The 24,154-nt window shown below is 42.8% G+C and overlaps 1 protein-coding gene across 3 annotated transcripts in view; it reads right to left on the bottom strand.

Moving 5' to 3' along the window:
• The window catches only part of Eml6 (EMAP like 6), a 296,634-nt gene extending 272,810 nt beyond the window's left edge, over positions 1 to 23,824 (bottom strand). For 2 of the 3 annotated variants that reach the window (XM_029483123.2, XM_085829048.1), the window contains exons 1-2: positions 23,729 to 23,824; positions 22,199 to 22,919 (exon numbers count right to left, since the gene is read on the bottom strand). In XM_029483123.2, coding sequence (XP_029338983.1) covers positions 22,199 to 22,395 — 197 coding nt within the window. In that variant the 5' untranslated portion in view covers positions 22,396 to 22,919; positions 23,729 to 23,824. Of the gene's footprint in view, positions 1 to 22,198; positions 23,244 to 23,728 lie in introns of those variants that run through there. The other variant, XM_085829047.1, reaches the window with a different exon arrangement.
• Between the last annotated feature and the right edge of the window lie 330 nt (positions 23,825 to 24,154).

Here is a 24,154-nt window from a genome sequence, read left to right as displayed (position 1 = left end):
TGTACTGGATTTTATGAATATTTTGGGTTAGGAGTTTTTTTATGATTTGTATTTTCTTTGACTGTTGTGTCAATATCTTTTAAGGTACCTTCTATGCCTGTTTAAAAAATGTAACAAAGGTGTTACATTTCTTTCTCTTGTATTCTGTTATTGATGCATGCATCTTTAGCTCCTGACATCTTTCCTAGGCTTTCCATTTCCAGGGTTGCCTCCATTTATGATTTCTTTTTTGTTTCTGCTTCTGTTTTTAGGTCTTGGACTGCTTTGTTCAATTCCTTCACCTGCTTGATTGTGTTTTCCTGTATTTCTTTAAGGGTTTTATTTCTTTCCTCTTTAAGGGCTTCTACCTGTTTACCTGTGTTTTCCTGTATTTCTGTCAGTGAGTTATTTATATCCTCCATAAAGGCCTCTATTATCTTCATGAGATAAGATTTTAGGTCAGCATTGTGGTTTTCAGGTGTGTTGGGGTATCTAGGACTTGTGGTGATGGGATAACTGGGTTTTGATGGTGCCAAAGTATATTAGCTTCTGTTGCTTATGGTCTTGTGCTTGCCTCTTGCCATCTGGTTATCTTTGGTATTAACTGGCTTGGGTGTCTCTGTCTGAAGCTTGCCTCCTGTGGCCCTGGCTGCAGCAGATCTCCTGGGAGGCCTTCAGACTGTAGGGTCTTCAGAAAGGCAGGCCTGCTGATGATCTTCCCCAGCAGAAGGCACAGGCCACCTTTGTTACATTTTTTAAAACAGATTACAGGTTTGTAAAGTTTCACATTAACATGTACAAGGTGTTCAAAGGGTGTTTTTTTGTTTTGTTTTGTTTGTGTGCTTGTTTGTTTGATTTTTAGAAAATGGGTTAATTTCAATGTGGTTTATTGTAAAAATTATAAAGGGTAAAATAATTCATTTATTTTTGGTTTTGGCACACCACCAAAAAGAAATTATAGGTATCTGACAGAAAATTAAGGAGAAATAAGCAATAAGATAACATAGAAAAGTATCAAAACGGTGACTATATGGTGTCAGAAAGATTTAATAAAGCCTTATTTCCTTTGCACACGTCCAGTGCTTGTGACTGGCATGGTTTCTGTAAGAGTCTTAGTAGAAGTCACAAGCTATAAATTATGGGGGTTATTAAAGGAAATCTTACAAGAAGCTACCTGGATTGGGTTTTGGTTTTGGTTTTTCTTTGAGCCTGTCCTAAGCACTGATGTCACTGAGAGTTTACTGTAGGGAAGGAACATAACACATTTTTGTTGTCTTGAATTAGGTCAGAGGTCAGCATCCACCTATATTGCCTGAACTTGCAGCTTGTCAGTTTTGGGTCTAAGTGTTCCTGTTAATGGGCATTTGAATTATTGGCTGTTAAAGACACTACTGTAACACATTGTCTTGTATGCCCTATAGAACATTTGTGTTTCTATAACAGGTATTTTGGAAAGTAGAACAGCCAGGGTTAAAGAGTGTGCGTATTTTTCACACATTGTGTATAGGTACTGACAACTGGCCTTCTGAAAGAAATGTTCTGCCAGGAGGCCATGGCCTTGTGGAAAATTTCTAGCTTACATAAACAATCCTGAGAGAACATTTGTGGTCATAACAGTAAGAATACTTGTGGGTAGAGAGGATACTGTGACCCTTGGTTCCAGGAGCTGAAGATTGCCACCTGACCTTCGGAGCACCCTCAGGCTCTCCCCCCTCCCTTGAAGTCTCCTCTTGCTTATGCTTATATTGCCACTTATAAATAAAGTTTTTCAGAGCTTGATCAGTCTAATTGACTTGCTCTCATTCTTCATGTTTCTTGTCCCTCCCACTTTCTCTCCCCTGCCCTAGGTCCCTGTGATTATCCCTGCAGATCATGGCAATGTTCATGAAGATGAGTGCCGTGGTCCTCCAGGAACACAGGTGGCTAATGAGTTGGGAAAGGAATTATCAGGAGTGAGAATGGAATTTCTTCTTAAATTCCTTGTGCATATGAAGATTTACAGAAATAGTTCTATTCATGTATTGATTTGGAAAATCTTTCACAATGTGAACAAGGGTTTGTTTTATGAAAATTTCTGTGTATTGGACATATATATATATATATTTAATTTAAAAAAGTTTTTATTGATTCATTGTTTCACATCATGTATCCAAGTCCTGCTCATCTCCCCATGCCCTTATATCTGCCCTTTGCCTTTGCAGCCTCTCCCCAAAATAAAACACACACACACACACACACACAACCACCACCACCAACAACAACAACAACAACAAAACAAAACCTAGAAAATATCTGTTCGTGGAAGCTGTAGTATGTCACAGTTTGTCCCACAATATATCCCTCTGTTCACACATCTTCACTTGCAAATATGTTCATTGCACTGAGTCATTGCTCTGGTTCAATATCTCTGGCTTCTGTAACACCATCAATACTGGATCCTTATGGGGACTTTTGGTTATCATGTTGTTGCCCTGTGTCATAAAAATCCTGCAGCTTTGGAACAGCAGGACCTCAACCACTCACAGGTTGTACAGATTTTCAAGTGAGTTAATTCAGAGACCTGTATCTGGGCCTGGGTGGTAGCTGAAACAGATCATCCTGTCAGCTCTCCCCTATCTGCTTGGCCAGAGAAAGCTCTCTAGCATTGTGTCAGCTAGCCACCCAAAGCCACTATCAATGGGAGGCAGGGTCAGCTCTTCTGCTCTCATGCCCTTTAGACCCTCACTTGTACCTACACTTCCAGAGCCAGCTCCAACTGTGCTGCCCAGTCAAGTAGGGGCCTCCTCTCCCAAATACTGCAGCCTGTGAGGGGCTGGTCCTGCTCTTATACCATGAGAGCTGGCTCACCCATCCTTTTGCCATCAGGAAAAGTTCCACTGTGTTGCTCAGGTGAGGTGCAGAGTCCCTTCTCCTGAGTGCTATATCAAATGAGGGGGAAGGGCTAGGTCTCCCCCTCTCATGACTCCCAGACCCAGCTCTCCTGTCTATTGCAGGTGGTGAAGGGTATCACCCCTACACCTACCTCACACGAACAATGGCAGGGTCAATTCTCTGGTTGAACCTCACCTGCACTTTCTCCACCAGAGCCAGCTCTACTGTGCTGCCCAGATGGCACCCAGGGCCCAATCTCCCGATTGTTGCTGTTGGGGAGGGGGAGTGCCAGTTGACCCACTCTAATGACCCCAGGGCCAGTCCTCCAACTGCTGCAGGTAGTGGTGGAGAAAGGGCATCATCCAGGCACCCATGCCTCGACACAGCAGACCAGTGGCAGGGTCCAGCTCTCCTGTACTATGGCCCTTAGCTGTGACACTCCCCCCCCCCCCCCCTACACACACACACACCTCTCCACCACCAGGGCTAGCTTTGTTGTGCTGTCCAGGCAAAGTGCAGGGTCTGCTCTCTTTTTTTTTTTTTTTTTTTGGTTTTTCGAGACAGGGTTTCTCTGTGTAGCCCTGGCTGTCCTGGCACTCACTTTGTAGACCAGGCTGGCCTCGAACTCAGAAATCCGCCTGCCTCTGCCTCCCGAGTGCTGGGATTAAAGGCGTGTGCCACCACGCCCGGCCAGGGTCTGCTCTCTTGAGTGCTGCAGCTGGTGAGTTGCAGAAATATCTCTCCCAAGCTCATGACTCTCTCTGAGCATCTTTCCTGGCTGCCAGAGGTATGTGTGTGGAAGGGTGGCAGGGTACATCATCTCTAAGCCTGTTCCACCCCATGGCAGACTACTGTCAGGGTCAGGTATCCCACATACATCCCTAGGTGGCTCACCCACACCCCTTTCACCAAGGCCAGCTCTACTGTGGTGTCTGAGCTAGGCACAGGGCTCACTCTCCCGAGTGCTGCACTGGTGAGAGATGGGGCCAGCTTTCCAGAGTGCCACATTCAGTGAAGGGTGGGGCCAGTTATGCACAGCCCCTGGACATCCACATGGACCCTGATGACTGCCCTGGCCAGAGACATCCCTGGGTTCTCTAGTAGGAATATGAGCCACAGACATTGACACCTACCCTGTTGCTGTGTAACCATGGGCTCAGACATGATCGTCAGTGGCACCTAAGGCTGGGACTTCACCATGGCTGTAGGAATTTCTTTTAAAGTACTCATTTCTCAGCCTTACAGATCATCTTAATCAGGATCTTTATGAAGATGTAATAAATTTGTGTGTGTGTGTGTGTGTGTGTGTGTGTGTGTGTAAATTTAGCTAGGTTTTAAGCAGGAACTAAGACTGAAATGAAGAACAGCATCAGGAGGCTCCTATGGCTACCCGGACAAGAGCTAACAGTATTTGAATTAGGTTTCTGTTTGCATAAGCTGTAGGTCAGGACAAGATGGTCTATACTGGGGGTTAGCTGGACAATGGGAGCAAGAGAGGATAGGGAGGCAAGCCCTCTCAGTGTTCCCCGCTGGGAACTGCCACACTAAACACAAGGTTAGGTGAACTGTCTTCTCACTTTTCTCCTATAGATTACACAGTTTGTACAAAATAATAAAATAAGACTCAGAGAGATGGGTCAGCAGTTCTAAGCACTTGCTGTTCTTGCAGAGGACCCAAGCTCATTTCCCAGTACCCACATTGTAACTAGTAATTCCAGAGCAAAGGAACCCAGCACTCTCTTCTGGCCTCCACAGGTCCCATACACTTGTGGCATACACTCACATATACATACATATACACATAAATAAAAACAGGAAAGATAATAATAAAACATTCTAAAAATTTACAGATCCTCCACAATATTTTATTATATGTGGGCTACAGATAGACTTTTAAAAACAAGAAGGATGACTTAGGAATTCATTGTGAGCAGGCCAAGTTCTCACAGAGACATAGGCCAGCTAGAGTGATTGTATTCTATCATGCAGCACAGCCGACCTGCAAGGCTTTTCACAGAGAAGCAATGTCTGTCACAGCTTCTCTTATTTTCCAGGAGAGGAACAAGTTGGCTGGGGATGGAAGTCATTAACCCTAGATCCTGCTCATCTCTACTGCAGCATGCAACCCACTGGAGCATAAGCAGCATGAATAAAGAAAATGCAAAAAGAAATGTAAAAAAGAATTGCCCCTTGGACATTCTAACTGCTATAATGGGACCTTTAAAAGCCAGATGCAAGTACAAGCCAGAGGGAAGAACTTCCCAGGTTGGTGTAGCAAAAGCAAGTCTTCACTAACCTCCACCTGCTAATCCCCTGGCTGGGTTTCCAGGCTTTCTTTATCCTCCTCTGATGAAGCAATGGAGCATTTTCTTGATATCCCCCACTCTTGGTTTCTATGATATTCTATGCCCCTGATTTATGTCCTACCTTGTAACCATCTTTCATGAGTATTTCTTTTCTTGCTGGTTTCTTAAAAGTTGGTCTTTCTTCAAGTCCTGTCTCTGGCCTCCTCTCTTTTCTTTCTACGCTCTAGGTTATCTGATCCACTCCTATACACACAATGACTGCTTCCCCCTCATCCAGATATATAATCACCCTACAGATGATCTCTACTTCAACCCAAGATCACACCTTGCATTTAATATAGTACCTTTTTCATCTTTTGTAAATCTGAATACTCATATTTGTTTTTTGTTCTTTAGGAAAATATAATTCTTTTTTCAAGTACAGACCAGATGTGTTATAAAATGTTCCTTAATTCCTCTTTGTCTGTTTCCTCAAGGTTAACCTGAAGCCATGAGGTTTCAGCAGGAAATTTTGATAAGTGATATTGGGGACCCCTTGTATGGAAGAAATAATCCATGACAGGAGACAAAGGCAGCCAGGGAATGAGAGAAAAGTAGGTGTCTTAATGCCAGTGAGGAAACAGACAATATACTTGATAGTAGTGATGGTCAGCCCTAGTGAACACTGTAGAAGCTAAACGGCATCTGACTCAGCTCAACACCACAGAACACTGGAGCAATTTCATAGGAATCCCTGTGGCTGGTGGAACTAGAAACCCATTCAGTACATTAAAGAATACATGAGAGATGAGAAAATGAACACAACCAAAAACCTCAGTAAGGACCTTAGAAAGTCATAGAGTCAGCCCCTTCCTCTTTAACTGAGGCCCAGAACAGTCACAGGCTTGATGACAGATGGAGCTAATTGCCTGTGCACCAATCCCCATGAACAATGCTATTCTCATTCTCTCTCTCTCTCTCTCTCAGTTTAATATCAGAGGAATAAGTAAATTAGAGGAAGGGATCCTAAAGAAAATGTCAGCAAAGTCAAAATCCTTCAATTAGCTTCCTAAAATGTAAACTGGCCTCGCTGGTTGCCAGCACTTATGGAATGAGCTGGAAAGTCCTCGGTGATCCCCAACCCCACTCTCTCTCAGCTTCATGTTCCACACCATACCCCTTACTCTCATCTGCACCACAGCAGGAGTGACCTACCTTCTCCAGGGTGCCTTATTCTTCTAAGTTCCCATCCTCTGCACAAGCTGTTTTTTTCCCTGCCTGTCAAATAGTCCTTCATCCTTCAAAGGTCACTCTCTTCAATCTCTTATAGCAGTGGTTCTCAACCTTCCTAATGCTACAACCATTAATATCATTCCTCATGCTGTGGTGACCCCTATCTACACAATTATTTTGTTACTACTTCATAACTATAATTTTTCTACTGTGTAAATTGTAATATAAATTTCTGTTTTCTGATGGTCTCAGGTGACTGCAGGGAAAAGGTCACTCAACTGTCAAGGGGGTTGCCACCCACAGGTTGAGAACCACTGTCCTAAACAGAACTTCTGCCTTTGAGCTGCTATTTCTATCCCTTTGGGTCAAACTCTTCTGGGCCAAAAAAAAAAAAAAAAAAAAAAAAAAAAACAATTTTAGTTTTTTAGCTGGCAGGTGCTACTTCAAAATCTATGCATGCATCTGGACTTCATTTCCCTTTTGTAAACATTTGATCATATTCTCAAAAAATTGCCTCAAAGGCCATGTGTTTCCTAAGTCAGGAGGATACATACCAATATTTTCCTTATAACGCAGTTAGAAAAAAAAAAAAAAAACCTAAGTACAAGTCACTCGTTGCATATTACTTTTTTCATTGTGACTAAATACCTAAGAGAAGAAAAGTTTGTTTTAGCTAATGGTTCCAGGGTAGAGGGTTCAGGGGTTCACATCCTGGCAAACAAGGAAGCAAAGAAAGGATAGTAGAACTCAGCTGGCCTTCTCCTTTCCCCTTTCACTCTGTCCAGGCTCCCAGCTCATGTGATGATGCCTCCTGCTTTCTGAGCAAGTTTGTCCCACTCAGTAAACTCTCTCCTGGAACATGCTCACAGGCACACCATTGTGTGCTCCAATGGAGCCCTGGCTACTTCCTACATGTTGCTTAATTTAATCAAGTCTTAAAAATTAATCAGTGCTCACTGTAAGGCCCAAGCCTATATTTCAGTAGAAAACATCATATTCTTAGTATTTTTCTATATTTTCTATATCTCTATAGTCTATCCAGACCAACAGAGCAGTAGAAGGAAGAAGTCAAATGAAGTTTTGTGCCAGATTTTAAAGCATTATAGCAATTGATCATTAATATAATTGAATTCTTCTTCTTCTTCTTCTTCTTCTTCTTCTTCTTCTTCTTCTTCTTCTTCTTCTTCTTCTTCTTCTTCTTTTCTCCTTCTCCTTCTCCTCCTCCTCCTCCTCCTCCTCCTCCTCCTCCTCCTCCTTCTTCTTCATCAGGGTTTCCCTATATGGCCCAGGCTGACCTCTAACTAATGATCCTCCTGCCTTTCATAAATACTGGAATTATACATGTGTACCTCTACACTATGCACCCAAAAATATATTGAGAATTCTAAATTCTTATCTATCCTAGCTGAGATTATTTTTAGAATTTTTCTCCTACACACACACACACACACACACACACACACACACACATATATATATATATATACCAATTTCAACAGAAAATTTCCCCTATATCATCCCTCAATAGCACCAATTAATAGAGGAAGAAATCAAAGGGCAAATAAAAATATATTAGACATTTACTGTGCCCCAGTGAAGCTGCTAGGCATGGGGACACACATGGAACTCAAGTCAGGTGGAGAGGAAGACAATGAACGCAATATAATACAATGGTTCTGTAACGAAAGAATGTGCACTGTGGTCTCACGCATGGAGAAAGGAAGGCTTAAAATAGTGTAGAGCTGTCAACTAAGGCTTAAGGAAAGATGACACTTGCTTTAAGACTGAAGGAAGGGAAAGGCTGCATCGACAGAGAAGAAAGAGGCATGTCAAGCCACTGGAATGGCATGCTCAAGGATGAGTCTACAGTCCAGAGAGGCACAGTTCCTCTTCTGGGAACTGAAAACTCCATAACATACCACTCATCTTTTGAATTTAAGTTCTGTTTATGTGTCTACCTCTACCTTTTCTTGTCCTCAGCTCACTATTTCTCCCCACTTAGCTCTTCTTTTCTATATGTCAAGAATGGCTCACCTTCTTCTCTCCCAGTCTGCTTTCTACAGTGGACTTCCTGTCCATTCTTCTTTAGTGCAGGCTTCCCTTCCTTAAAGGGAAGATCCTTTAAAACATAGTCTCACTTTCTAGAATACAGCTTGATTGACTAAGTTGTTCTCAACCCATACTAGGTCAATTAGATCCTCTTTCCTGGGAATTGGGAGTTAAGGCTAAAAAAAAAAAAAAAAGATTCAGTTGCTTTTGCAGAACCAAGGGGACAGACCAGGAGACAGCCATGTATAAAAGAAATTATTAACTTAAACTGTTAGTCTAGAGCCAGAACAATTAAAATATAAGGAAAGATGAGAATCCCTGTGGTGTACGGGAGATTTGCAAAAAAAAAAAAAAAAGAAAGAAAGAAAGAAAAGCAAAAGCCTAGCTGCCTGGCCCCTGTGCAGTGCCTGAGAAGCAACCACACACTCTGTAATAAGATGCAAAAGATTTCCTTGTCTTGCTATATTCCCCTCCTTAATGGTTCTCATATTACTTTTAAGTTTTACTTTAGTCTTACCTATAACTAACACAGAGCACTGACTGAGCATTATTACTGAGAATAATGTTTAATGACATTATTCAATAGTAATTAAGGCCCCATCACAAAGAGAACGCTGATATCTTAAAATAATTCCACATAAGGCTGTCACTATAATCAGAGTATTTGCCTAATATGTGAGAAGTCAAGGGCTCCATCTCCAAGCTACAAACAAAATGACTCAACCCTCAGTCAATTCAAGCTCCAGTCTACCACTGTATGCTGTTTGAGTGTGTGTGTGTGAGAGACAGAGACAGAGAGAGGGACACAGAGAGAGAGAGAGAGAGAGAGAGACAGAGAGAGAGAGAGAGAGACAGAGAGAGAGAGAGAGAGACAGAGAGAGAGAGAGACACAGAGAGAGAGAGACAGAGAGAGAGAGACAGAGAGAGAGACAGAGAGAGAGAGAACACTTCTTTCATCTCTAGGAAGTATAAGACCTGTTGCCCTGTTGCTCCCTCCTCTGTGGTGAAGAGAAAGAGACAAAGTGACAAAGAACCAAGGGCAAAATCCTAAAATTCTTGAGTTTCCAGGTAAAGATCATCAGCCAGCCTCCTTTTGAGGGAAGAAAGGAATGAATTAAAGAAAGAAAGAAAGAAAGAAAGAGAGAGAGAGAGAGAGAGAGAGAGAAAGAAAGAAAGAAAGAAAGAAAGAAAGAAAGAAAGAAAGAAAGAAAGAAAGAAAGAAAGAAAGAAAGAAAGAAAGAAAGAAAGAAAGAAAGAGGAAAGCTGGGTATGACAACACATGGTTGCCATCCCAGCACGTGGGAGACAATGTCAGGAGGGTCAGAAATTTAGGGTCATCTTCAACTATATAGTGAGTTGGAGGTTAGTCTAGACTCGTAAGATCCTGTCTCAAAAAATCAAAAACCAAAAAAACAAAAAACAACAACAACAAAAAAAAAAACCAACCAGTGGGGAATAGGAAGATAAAAAGGCATTCTCTTTTATAACCGTCTCTCTTTGCATAAATGATACCGCTTTACAATGACTCAATAGGCTCACCTCCAGCAACAGGGCTGGAGTCTGCAAATTCACTTTTAAAAAAACAACCGTGGGAGTAAACAAATCTATTGTCTTGGCTGCAGCTTACTCTAAACCAGTTTCTCCAAATGTAATTGGCTCCTTTCTACAAACACATAAGATCTTCAAATTCTTTAAATTATGAGGCCTTTCACCAATGTGAAACAGCAGCCACAGCCCCTGACTTTTATCACTTCCAGGTCAATCTATTTTTAAGTGTGTGTGTGTGTGTGTGTGTGTGTGTGTGTGTGTGTGTGCACGTGCGAATGTGTATAGGGAGTATATGTACATGGGTGTGCAGGTGCCAGTGAAGGCCAGAGTGTTGGGTTCCCCTCAGGCCTAGAGTTACAAGTGGTTGCTACCCACCTGATGTGGGTGCTGGGTAAAGAACTCTCATCCCTTAATTACTGAGCCATCTCTCCAGCTCTTAGCTTAAACTTTTTAATGGTTATTTCTGCACAACACCACCACCTCTGCCCCACATTCAGTATCTTTTATGGAAGGAATGTGCCCCTAGAAGAATTCAATGACTAGGAATTCAATGCAATTCCATACAAAAAAATTTAATCTCAACATATAGAATGAGCAAAACTGTATGCCTACATGAAGAAGCCTGAAACTAGGTCCCTACCTCATACCTAAAATGAGACATCAAACTAACCTAAGAGTTAGACACTAAAACCATGAAACTATTAGAAGAAAACAACAAAAAATTTTTATGATCTTGAATTGGATGATGGTTTCTTGAATATAATATCAAAACACAAGAAAACAATAATAAGTAAATAAACTGAATATCATCAAATCTTAACGCTTTCGTACATCAAAGGGCACCATCAAAAGAGTGAAGACAACTCAGTGAAAAGGATAAATATTTATAAGTAACACATTAAAGGCCTATATTCCGAATATATATAGAACTCTTACAACTCATTAAAGAAAAGATAAATGTGACTGAGAAATGATTTGAATTCCTTTTCTCCAAAGAAGATATACAACAGGTAACAATCAGTATATAGCAACATGACTGATATTATTAGGAAAATAATAATATCAAATAAGACACCATTTCATACCAAGTATGATGGCTAAAATCAAGAGTCTTAGCAAGCATGTGGAGGAATTAGGATTCTTATACACTGCTCTTTGTATAACTGATACCACTTGCAAAATGAGTGGCAGCTCTGGAAAACAGAGGAGTTGGGTGTGGTGGCTATGTCTTTAATCCCAGCAGTCCTGGAGAGAGGACAGCTGGTCTACCTAGTAACACCCCATACAACCTAGCCATCTATCTACTCCTAGGCATTATTCTGGAGGCTAGAAAGCATGTGCACATAAAGACTATGAAGAGTTTTATATCATCGACAAGGAGGGAATCTTCTGACTTCTCTTTAACTTGTTTTAATCAATAACTACTTGGTACTTTTTGAAACCAACTGAACTAGGTAGAAATGTAACTGGAAAGGGGAACTTTTAATATAAAATTATAGCAAGTATATATTTCATATATTCATATATATGACTAAAACTCTGCTCCTTGTAATACTTCAGGTTGAAACCACTTGTGTTGAGTTCTGAGGCATACAGTGCATTCCTTCTAAGCTTACTTTTGATGTGTAGTCTATAGGTGAACAGCACCAGCATCATCCAGGGTGAGACTCAGCATGCAGACCTCACAGACCTCCTGACATAATATTGATCTTACCCATGCACAATATTTGAAAGTTGTCAACTCTCAAAACTTTAATTATACTTAAAACCAATACACACATGAGAAACTCAAATACACTTACAAAGGGAGCCTGGCTGCTGAAGGTATGTAGTCCATGGACTGAAGAATAGCTTCTCAAATAGCACCACTCTCTTGGAAGCCAAGCCAGTCCCAGAGAAGTCAGTCTTCCTGAACCTTCCCTTTTATGTGGCGAAGTCACTTCCATTACAGGGATATTCAGATCCTAGCACAGCCCACTTACAGAAGCTACCATGAACAAGTTTTGCTTTGCCATAATGAAATTTGCCTTTGTAACCATTGGTGTTGGTGGGTTGATTTCACTTGCAGATGGCATAAGACTCAGCACAACATTTGCAAGGAGTTACCAGATTATAATCACTTTTTTTTCAAGAGAAATGTCCTTATATTTCTGAATTTAAAATTGACAATAACATCATATTAAGAAAATCTGTATTCATGACAATAATTGAATAACTGTCCTAGGAAATTTAGGACATATAGTACTAAAACCCATGAGTCATTAGTGACCTGGCTGAGAACTAGGGTATCTTTGGTCTTTCTCTGGGTATCTAACACCAGAATTCTAGGCACCATAACAGGATTCCAGATCTTAGTAGGGGCCTGAGACCTTAGCATAATTGACTCTATGATGGAAGTTCTATTCAGGCTGTAAAACTCAGCACGTAGACAGTACCACCTGCCAGAACTAAAACAAAGGCCTAATCCAGCAAAGTCCATAGTTACAGGAAAGTCTCTAAATGGTTAAACTTGCCTTTTGGCTTGTATAGTTCAGCTTCTGGCTAACTGTTTTTGCTAACTGAGATATGTCAACTTAGAACATGGTTGTTATCCTTACAAGCTCACCCTAAGAATGGCTCTGAGCTACACTAGGATCCAGATCTCCTCCCCTCTCCTCCCCTCTCCTCCCCTCTCCTCCCCTCTCCTCCCCTCCACTCCACTCCCCTTCTCTCCCTCTGTCTCTCTCTCTCTCTCTCTCTCTCTCTCTCTCTCTCTCTCTCTCTCTCTCTTTCTCTCCCCCGCACCCCCCCGTGTGTGTGTGTATGTGTGTTTCTATGTGTGTCGTTCTGTTTCCCTGTACCAACTAGTGGCTTTTTCTGGTATGAGAAACTCCTAAGACTTGTGTCTCATCCTTCTAGAAACCAAATCTTTTTGGCTCTTCCAAGTCACGCAGAATATCGCCCCTCCAAATAACTCTCCATTTGTCTCACTCCAAGAAGAGGAGCCCTTGCTTGTTATATTGCTTGACTCCTGCTCACAGTCAAGATCAGTGGTCTTGTGGGAAAGTGGGAAGTGGGGAGGGGCCCAGGGCTTTCATCTAGGGCATCCCTTGCCATCTAAGCTCAAAGGGAGGGGGAAATAGTTTCCCCAGATAAGTATTGATGCCAGAGAATGAAGCCTGGACTGAACAGATTTACTTATTTATTTATTTATTTACCTTCTGTTCAACACTGACCAAGGAGACTTTACACAAAGTCACTAGGTACTTTTTGTTAAGATTAAAGACAGCTGATAAAAGATTTCCTTTGCTACTCAGCTGGCCCCAGATATTAAAAAAAAAAATTCTAAAGGTTAAAAAGAATATAAGTATAATTAGGTCTCAGGTTTTGGCAGTAGCTTAAGGGGTGTTTAACAACAGAGAAGTTATTTGGAAATGACTTAGGGTTGTACTGCTGTGAAGAGTCACCATGACCAAGGCAACTCTTATAAAGGAAAACATTTAATTGGGGCTGGCTTATAGTTTCAGAGATACAGTCCATTATCATCATGGTGAGAAGCATGGCAGTGTGCAGGCAGACAAGGTGCTGATGAAGGAGTTCTACATCTTTATTCAAAAGCAGCAGAAGGAGACTGTGTACCACACTGAACATAGGAAACCTCCAAGCCAGGCCTACAGTGACACACTTCCTCCAACAAGGCCACACCTCCAAATAGTGCCATTCTCTATGGGTTAAACATTCAAACACATGAGTCTACAGAGACCATACCTATTCAAACCACCACAGGACAAGACCTTTTGCATAATCTGAAGGATACTGTCACATTCTCTGATTATGAGACACAGCTAGACTTACAAATATGCAGAAAAATTTAGGTGTCTCACCCTCTGTCAGAGGAAATCAACCCCCCAGGACTGGCCCAACACCAAGCTCCTATAATTATTCACCTAACCAGTTCAGCTACCTCTGCCCAGATTAAACAATACTCAATGACCATGGAAACAAAAGGGAAAAAAATTCCATCCTACTGCCTAGCTTGAAAAGATAGGCATCCTGGTGCCCTGCCAGTCACCGTGGAATGCACCTCTCCTGTCTATGAACAAACCTAAGACCTCTGCTTCCCATGAGTCTGATTCCTCCAAAGAAACAGGTGCACACCATCTCACATATGATAATTCACTGGGGTTTCTAAATCCACTCAACCTTCCCAGTGTTTGTCTGGTGACACAGTTCCACTTCCCCTACCAGTAAATTCTCATTTCTGAGAATGGTAGACATTTCATCTTCTCCCAATCCAGTCCCTGTCCTGCAGCATGTGACCATGACACCCACATGATGACTGTGATAGCTAGTCAAGTAGCAGAGCACAGAGTTCTCCATGGTAATGAGGTATCTAGATGGACCCTGAGGGTTTAGCCAATAAACTTCCCTTCCCAGACATTCCTTCCTGTAAAAGGTATTTCAATCTCTGGTCCACAATGAATAAGTTGTATACACCCATTTTCAATGATAAACAATGGATAATCAGTTTGGACAAGTAAGGACTGTCTCTTTCATCAAGAGCAAGGAGATGGCACAAATGACAAACAAATACGAACACAAGGGAGTGCTGTATCTGGATGTAATTTTGTCAAAATTAGCATCAGTTTTATATAATACAGAAAACAAAGGAGTAGGATGTCACAGCAGGCAAGGTACATTGAAGTATCTGACACAAAACAGAGGAATGCCTTCTTCAGGGGAAGTCTTCATCATACAGAGCCAGGCAACCTATAAGTCTCCTGCAGAAGGCCCCTCTGCCCTCCAGACATGGATACTCACCCTTGATCTAAACCAGAGTTCCCCCCTCCCCCTAGTACCTAGTTCCGGCCAGCGCAGACCCCTCATTCTTGACCTGACTCCACATGGCTGCAACTGGATACCCATGAGTTTGGTAACCCCTGCCTTGCTACTACATCCACTCCAGTAGTGACTCGCTTGGCAAGCCTAAAAGCCTGGAAGCAGTCATGAGGCAAAGAGTTTCACGGACACTTAGCCTCTGGAACCTTGGCATTCCTATAGTTCGAATGCCCCAGATTTGTCCCTGCAATATTGTGGAGGGTCTTGCATGCTTTCTTACAGTATTTTACTGGATAAGAGTTAGAAATCCTAGGGCAAGCTTAGCAAAGTATACTTAGAATCTTCATTACAGTCAGGTATTGCAAACTACATTACATATTAGAAGAAAGTTGGTGAATTCTTCTGACAAAAAGAGATTCCCTACAGATACTTAAAAGAACATCCAAGTTACTCTCATATGCAAGAATTTACCAAGGCCTAGGAAATAGGTGGGTTGTGGTATTGCATTATTCATGAAAAGGTCTGCTAGAGCAGAACCCCCTGGTGCTAGCTTTCACAAGGCTCAAAGGAATAGCATAAAATGTGCCTAGGGTGTGAAATCCTCTCCAGACCCCTGCCATTAGTTGACTCTAGGCAGGGCTGCTTTTATCTTAACTGTAAACATTGACTGGTTCCTGTCAGCCCTTTGAAGGCATTCCTCTGTTTTGTGTCAGATACTTCAATGTACCTTGCCTGCTGTGACATCCTACTCCTTTGTTTTCTGTATTATATAAAACTGATGCTAATTTTGACAAAATTGCATCCAGATACAGCACCCCCTTGTGTTCGTATTTGTCATTTGTGCCAACTCCTTGCTCACCTGTAACCACTGGGAACCCGATTTTTCTGCAGATTGAGGACCCAATTGAGGTTCGTCTGTCTGCAGCACTGCTTCCTCAGCCTCAGCCTGTGATGTTTCTCACCCGTGCTTGGGCTCCCGTCTTAGGCTGTGTTCTGTCACTCCTGCACCCCAAATGGTGGAGAGGATGGAATGTAACCTAGCACCCTCCTGTTTTGTCTGTCCTAACAGCATTCACACACCCCAGCAGACTCACCTGAGTAAGAGCTGTGGTGGCTATTGCTAGTTTAACAGAAAAAAAAAAAAAAAAAAAAAACAAGTTAGCCTTGGGTCAAGATCTTATACTCACAGCACCCCTCAACATAGCTCAGGCCCTCCACTGAGAAGCACTAGAACAATGGCTATCTAATGACTGTGTGATATAATACCAGGCCCTACTCTTGGTCTACTCTCAAGTCCAGTGTGAGAAGCCTACCACTATCAATCACGCAATTTAACGTCTTATCTGATGAACCAGGTACATGGGAGCTGCAGTAGTTACTTTAACCAAAACAATTTGGGCTCAAGCGAAGAACCTCAGCCTAGAGAGCAGACTTCATTGATCTGATTCAAGCTCTCAGATGGAGGAAAGGAAAGTCCAACAACATATACACGGACCATCAATAGGTATAGTTTTACAGCTGAGCGTGTCTACGGTATGATCACCACAGAGAAAGGTACATTAAAAAACCTTGGCCCTCCTAGAGGCTGTTCAGTTTCCCCTACAACTTGCTGTCCTCTACTGCCTGGCTGCTGACTTGGCTGCCTGACAAACAACCCTAAGACCAGTAGAGCCTATTGATGTTCTGATGACATATCATGATCTGGTGCTGCCTGAGACTCCATGGTAAAGACAAAATGGACAGCTCAAACCCATAGGTTGGTGGAGGACACCAGAAGAAAAGACCATTCTCTCAGAAACAACTGGCAGGACTCTGTCACTAACCTTCACCAGGCAACTCATCTATGGTCCATTTAAAAAAAAAAAAAAAGTTGCTTAGACCAAGGTATATTATACCTAGACTGGACAGCCTAGCAAGGAATGAAGGAATGTCTCAGCTAAATGCCAGGTTTGTGTTCAAGTGAACTCAAAACAGGGCCCTTACCCAGGAAGGGATCCAAATGAAAGACCAACATGCCAGCAAACTGGGAAAAGTGGCTTCACCAAGATCTAGCCTGCTGGGAGAGGATAAAAATACTTGCTAGTTTTTTTAAGTAAAAGTGAAGATGGAATATGGGTTGCTGGTCTCTAGTCACACTGGTTAATTCCTTCTCTGTGTCTGTCTTCCTCAGTTTTCAGTGCATGCCTGAGGGTGGTGGGGTTGGATCATAAACCTGTTGAAGAGCCCATGGACCAATGAAACCTTCATTTCAATGGGTTCATAGTTTGGGAGACAGTCCATTTGACAGCAGTGTCTACAGCTTCATCCCTTACCCAGGATTTAATTTTTTATAGACAACTCTGTTTCCCTTACTCAAAATATAAAGTTACATGTCCAGGACTTCATGGGAACCCATGAGAACCAGACAATCTAAGCTTAGCCATGACCATTAAGCTGATCACTTCAAACTCAACAACTTCAGTTATAGTTCAGCATTAGATTACTTTAGCCTGTCACAGTTTCAACTTCTAAACTTTTTATATTAAGATCTTCAGCAGATGATCATTTCCAATCATTGGTTCAGGGCTGGTGGTGATGCTAAAGTGAACTTGAATGTTATTCTCTATCTAGACTGAGATCCAACAATCTGTTTCAAGGGTTCTTAAAAATAAGCCCAGGATTTATAGGCCAACTGATGATAAGTGGGGCTGCAAAGAGAACAAGTTTGCTGAACTCCTGTTAACAACCAGCACAATGGGAGGAACCACAGTGACTAAGAACAGGAGCCTGAAGAACACTGAAGCAATAGCTGTGGGCTTTGGAATCTGACCAATCTGGACTCCAATTTCTATTCTAGAGCCAGTCTGTTGCTAAGCACATGCAAAATCCTTAGTGCCTCAATCTGCCTTGCCCGTAAGTGGGGGTCAGGCAAACCTGCCTCCCCAAAAGGTAGACTGAAAGAATGGATGAGATAAATCTGGGTACATATTTAACTTTGGGTCATTAACTATCAGGAAATGTTAACTCTGCCTATGTTAAGGTTCATTTTCAATATCAATGATCTATTTCCTCTATAGGTGGAGATATCTGGAATGAGAAAAATGGCATCAGATATCCCTAAAAAAATCTGAGGAGTACATGATATCCATTGTCTGAGTGTAGTGGAAGGTGTCATGGCAGAGGTGACACTGAAGCAGATGAGGCTGCCCTGAGTATGAATAAAACACAGTCCCTATGATGAGCACATACCCTTTGCAATGTACTATGATTGACTTCTATGTAACCTCAACAACACTACAAATACTATAAACCCCATCTTATAAGTCATAACTGTTTTACTGATGACACTGATGCCCAAGTTGTAGCTGATGTAGGCTTCACAGAAGGGGAAGATAAACCATTCCAGTATGAAGCAGAGGACAGGGTACTTGCATTAGATAGCAAGCAAGAAGCAAACAAGTTTTGGTTTTTATTAGAAAATATGGGCAGAATGGTAAGCTAGGGTAAAAGAGAATGGAAAGATATGGAGACTAGACATTTGTGTGTGTACAATGAGGAACTGTTTTGGTGTGTATGTGTTTAATTGATCACAATAATATTGATTGGTTACCTACTAAGGATGACTCCCCACCCCCAACAAAACATTTTACAAACATTGTTTCTCTAATATTCCCAACAATGCTGCAACTTAGGCATTGGCAGCTCCATTTCACAAATAAGGGCCGAAGCAGTCACATCCTCAGGGGATGCCTCTATTGGGGCTCTTCCCACTTCCTATGTCAGAGACAGGGCCCTTTCCCCTACAAGAGCACTGCAGCTAACCCTCCCCTGTAACAGGAAGGAAAGCCAAATAAAGAAGAATAAATAACGAATAAAATGGAGAGATGGGATTATCTAGAAGTAATATAGGGACCTGGAATATGGAGACAATCTTCACTGTGGACATGAAAAGGACAGTGACAGAGGATAAATGTACAAGTGACCCTCCAATCTCACATCCTTCTGATGACCAGGAGAGCAAAGCAGTAATTATCCTGGTCAGCATCCCTTGACGCCTCACCTTCAAACCCAATCTGAGTCTTGTCACTCTAATAGCAAACACTAGTTTAGGTATTTACCTGTCTCATCACAATGCTATCAAGACAAAAAGATGGCATCATTCTCCCATCTATTATCTACATCAAAAGCCAATCACTCAAGAGAATAAAACTAAGCCTCTTTATCCAATAAATCATATTATCCCTCACATACCAATATTTCTTTAAAAATCTGCCTTAAATACATGTCCTGTCAAAGCAAAGGATGCATGCTGAGCCCTAATAAGCTCTGCCAAATCCTACATCATTATTAAGGTTCATTGTGACTAAGAGAGCATACACAGTTTTATAAAATGGATTATGTTATCAATATGTGTTAGGCTGCTTTGTAGCTAATATTCTAGGTGAAGCTGCATAAAACAATACAGTATTAATTTATATGCAGATATTTCCTTCAAAAATCCATGGTCCAAGTAGACAGTTATGACAGTATGTGATTTGCTGAAATCAAGAGTTTTAATATTCATGTAATGATTAAAAAAGACAAAATATTATTACATTAAAACCTTGGATTCTACAGTCAACCCTATTCAATGACAAACTTCAGTGTTACAAGTGGGGAAAACAGTGGTATGTTAAAAGTATACAGAGATGAACTGAATACATAAAGATAAAAGATTGAGCGTTGTGGTTTATGCACTGCCTCCCAGGGCAGGTGGGAGATGCTTACATTGTATAAGATAATGCAAAATGACAGCATACACATTCCAATTTACAGCCCCTAATTGCATAAAGATCTGTGTTTTGTGGTTTTTAGTCCACCAGACTTCATTTCTTTCCAAATGCAAACATATATGCCAGTGTTAGAACTCTCTGTTCACTTTTGCACATACTCAAACCCAGGCAAAGCCTGGAGACTTTAAAAAGTCCTTTTCTCTGAAGTCACACTTGCTACTATACCAGTGTTCAGCCTCAAGAGATAAACACCACCTCAAGAAATGGAGCAGAAAAGAAACTATCCCTTTCATCTACCTGGACAGCAACTGTAACTTCTTCATTCACCTTTTCTTCAGACCTTAATGGCTCTTTAACCACCAAAGCCAGATGTCTTCACAGTCCTTCTAGCCCAGTTGCTTATCATAGCAATGTCTTACTGAAAGCCCACCCTTTTCCCACCTTCAGTTTCAACAGTGCATTTAGTTTGGTTTTTTTTTCCCCTTTAGAGAAAATCTGTGTACTAAGAATCCACATCCCATCACCACCAAAAGGTTCAGTGAACTGTCATGTCACTATCCTGTAACCCCAGGGAATCTTCTGTTTAATTGCTACTGTTCCCCTTCCCCCAAAGGATTATGTCTCGTTTGGATGTTGCAATGGAAAGCACTGCATGAAGACAGACAGAACAAACACACAATGGGTTTAAATTTTTAAACATCCAACCTTTTCATGAGTCACTGTTAATCATTTGCACCTGTGCCTTTAATAATCAGCCACACAATTAGCAAGGCAAAATCTGCAGGATCAGTAGGAAGAAACTGAATAAGGACGCCCCAATCACAACCATTCCCAACTCAGAGAGGAAAGGGGGCTTTGTCTGTGACAAAAAGAAACTTTTACATGTCAGTTTCACCAAATCTAGAGAGCATTAGAGCTGCCGGTACTCAAAATCTTCATCTTCTGTCAAAGCACCAAAGCTGGGTGTGGTGGTTCACAACTATAATCTCAGCACTCTGAGGGAGAAGGATTTCCATGACTTTGTGGCCAGCCTGGGCTCCATATTGCATTGCAGGTCAACCTAGGCTACAAATGTAACATCCTATCTCAAAAAAAAAAAAAAAAAAAAGGGTGGGGGGAGTCAAGGTCTCGAGAGTGTGTGAGTGTGCATGTGAGTGTGTGTGTGTGTGTGTGTATGTGTGTGCACTCTTGTATTTCCAAGTATTAAAATTTACCTTCTGTAACCATTTTCAACCCAGTAAGAAAAATCACCTTAATTGAGGAAGCTAATCTCACTGGGGACAGTGAGAAGGCAGGACCATTGACATTACAATACTTCACCACTTATCCCATGTAAAAAGCAAATTTAGAGCAACAGGAAGAATACCCTGGGGATGTGTGTGTGTGTGTGTATGTGTGTGTGTGCGTGTGTGTGCGTGTGTGTGTATGTGTATGTGTGTGTGTGTATGTGTGTGTGTATGTGTGTGTATATGTGTGTGTGTATGTGTGTGTGTGTATGTGTGTGTGTGTATGTGTGTGTGTATGTGTGTGTATGTGTGTGTGTATGTGTATGTGTATGTGTGTGTGTATGTGTGTGTGTGTGTATGTGTGTGTGTGTGTGTGTGTGTATGTGTGTGTGTGTGTGCTGCTCTGCATCAATGGAACACACACATTTGGAAGGTACAAGAAATAAGATCTCTGTTCCTTGCAATCTATCCTTAGCAATCATTGTCTCTGTGAGTGAAGGTGTCCATACCCTGGAAACTATCCTCAATTGCCATAGGCAGAAAGGGATTCCCTATGAACTGCATCTGGACCACACCTTAATTGGCCATAGGAGATGCTGACAAAGGCTGGGAAGACATATGTCTAGTCTAGAGAAGAGGATAGCACAAAGAATCAAATATCCCCCCCCCCTTTAATTAAACAAGAAGGACCCTAAAATGACTATTGTGTGCAATGGAGGTCTCCTAGACCATCCACTATAACATACTGCTCATTCTATGGGCTAGATGGTAAGATTTTGTGGTCCAGCTGCTGCTACCAGCCTTTTAAAACCCTTAAAATGTTGTAGAAAGCAACCTTGTAGTATGTAAATATGCTTTGGGGGCTAAAACACTGCTGAAATATCAAAAAATACTCCCCACCCACTACAAAAAAATGCCTTAGGTCCAACGCATATGGGATGAAGATTCAAAACTGCCTGTATCAAAATTTCTTTTTTTTTCCTCTCTTTCTCTCTCTCTCTCTTTCTTTCTTTCTTTCTTTCTTTCTTTCTTTCTTTCTTTCTTTCTTTCTTTCTTTCAAATCCACTTGCTTGTGGAAGAACCTACTGAGGAGCCTTCAAAAAATGCTACCCACAGTTCATCTATTGCTCCTACTATTTACCTTGCTAGAGAAGAGTGGGGAGTGTTTGGTAGTTACCCAGTCCTTCCACTTGTAGCAGGAAAGAACAAAAATGCAGCACAACACTTAACTCAGAAGAGATTTAAAAGCCTTTGAAAGGACAGACCTCTCCCTCCCACCTACACCTCTCTCCCTATTCCTGCTCTGGCCCTAGTAGCTGCAGCCCTTCTCTAAGCGGCTCCCAGGAAAAGCCTTTATTCCCTAAGGTTCTTGGACATGACCCCGGTTATTCCCACCCTTCCATATCCAACCCCTTCCCACCACCCCAGTGGTCCTTACCTGATAATGTCGTCGTTGTGTCCCAGAAAGAATTTTTGGCTGTGCTCTCGGGTGTTGTACACCACCCCTACCCCAGCTACAAAGTAGACCACCTCCTTGCCGGCGGTGTAGTACAGGTTGTTGCGGCACTGGTGACCCCGGTACCCGTACACCCACTCCAGCCGGAGCTGGCATCTGGGAGCTGTCCGATCCGCCATGATAAGCCGACACCGCGCGACCCCCGGGTGCCCCGAGCGCCGACTCTGTCCTCTTCAAGGCTCGAGCTGCGACGGACCTGCAAGGGCTCAGGGTACAGCACCGGGCGCCAATTTCCGCGGCGACGCACAGACACAGCCCAGCACGCTGGCCGCCACCATCATCTGGTGCTGCGGGAGAGGAGCCGCCGACGCCGGTGCACAGCAGCAAGACCCCGCTGGGCTCCCGGACTCCTTCTCCCGGGGTCAAGCGGGCCTCGAGGGTACCAGTACCCGCGCACACGCCTCACTGCACCTGCGGGCTTTGGGCGGCAGGAGAGGTTCTCCCCGGGGTCACCCGGCCTTTAAAATCAGAGATCTGCATATCCAGACACGGATTACCAGTTCGCCAAGTTTGAGGAGCGCGGGGGGCTTCGCAGCAGGCGGTGGGATTTATTCTGTGACAGGTCTGATCTGACAGGCAGAAGGTTACTCCGGTTTACTGCTTTGCCATCACCGTCCTTGGATCCGAAACTGACAGTCTATATCTAGGATGCGAGAACGAGGAAGATAAAGAATTTTTGCATGTCACCCAGCACAAGAAAATAATTACCAAACTAAAACCAAGTTGTGGGATTTTTGTTTGTTTGTTTTTGTTTTGTTTTTGTTTTTGTTTTTGGGTTTTTTGATTCTCCACATTTCTCCTTCCATATCCACCTTAATTATAGGAAATACGCCCTAAACACTTCTGGCCGGTAGTTGCTGCTCCAATTTGCAGTAACACTTGCTGTTTCCTCTATAAAGCCAGGGTGAATATGCAATGGTCATTCTTTTAGATGCTCCAATTAGCTGTCATATATGTGTTTAAAATCCAAACCCTCTATGAGCCTTCTCTTCACAGAGAAAATCATAAAAATAAATAAATACTTAACAGCTCTCCCCTAATTAAAGACTCCAACTGCAAGTGTCATAATTTTTTTTTCTCTGAATCGGAGGAAATCCGGCTACCTACAAATGCTCCCGATCGGAAAAAAATAATAAAAATAATAAAATAACAGCAACAATAATAAAGTGTCAAAAAAAAAAAATCATGCTCCTCTCCCCACGGAGATTTGAGCTAGCTATGAGACCCAAGGGCTCTGGGATCTTGCCTTTAGGTTGGCAGGAGGCGGGGCGGGGTCTCCCGTGGAGCCCGGGTGTCAGCGACACCCCATGCTCAACCGGGCGCCCACTTTTGCGGACCTGAGGGTTGGTAGCCCCAGGTACACCTGGCTCAGGCTCTACGGTCCTAGCGGGTTCCTGCACTCCCACCCGGACCAGCCTCGCACGTAGTATCCCTGCTCTCTCCGCCTCTAACCTCTGCTGCCCGCCTTGCGTCCAGGATCTCGCACCAGCCAGCGAAATCCTCTGCCTGCCCTCCCTCTCCTCCCCGCGCTCCCGGGTTAGGTTTCGTCACCAGGGCTCTGGGGACCAGCTCTTCCTCTTTCCCTGGCTCCAGGGGCGGGGCCAGCGCGGGGAAGAGTTACGCGGCGAAATTGCGGCGCTAGGAAACGCAGACGCCTCCTAGGGCCGAAACCTCACCTCCCTCTGTCCGCCTGTTCCCTATGCATCTTGGAAATCGTAGTCCTTTGTAAACCAGCTGCTGAGGCGAGCGCCTCGGGTGTACCACAAGTCCCAGGATTCCATGCATCCGCAGGGCCTTAGTACCGGTGCCAGGGAAGTCTGCGTTTCTCCTATCAGACCCAGCAGCTCACCCAGAATGGCGTTGGTGTTCCGTGGTGAC

The sequence above is a fragment of the Mus caroli genome, unplaced genomic scaffold (genome assembly GCF_978045245.1).
Source record: "Mus caroli unplaced genomic scaffold, Mus_caroli_1 scaffold_13, whole genome shotgun sequence".
Lineage (NCBI taxonomy): Eukaryota > Metazoa > Chordata > Mammalia > Rodentia > Muridae > Mus > Mus caroli.
Note: the sequence above shows the minus strand (reverse complement) of the source record. Positions and strands in the feature narration are given on the sequence as shown.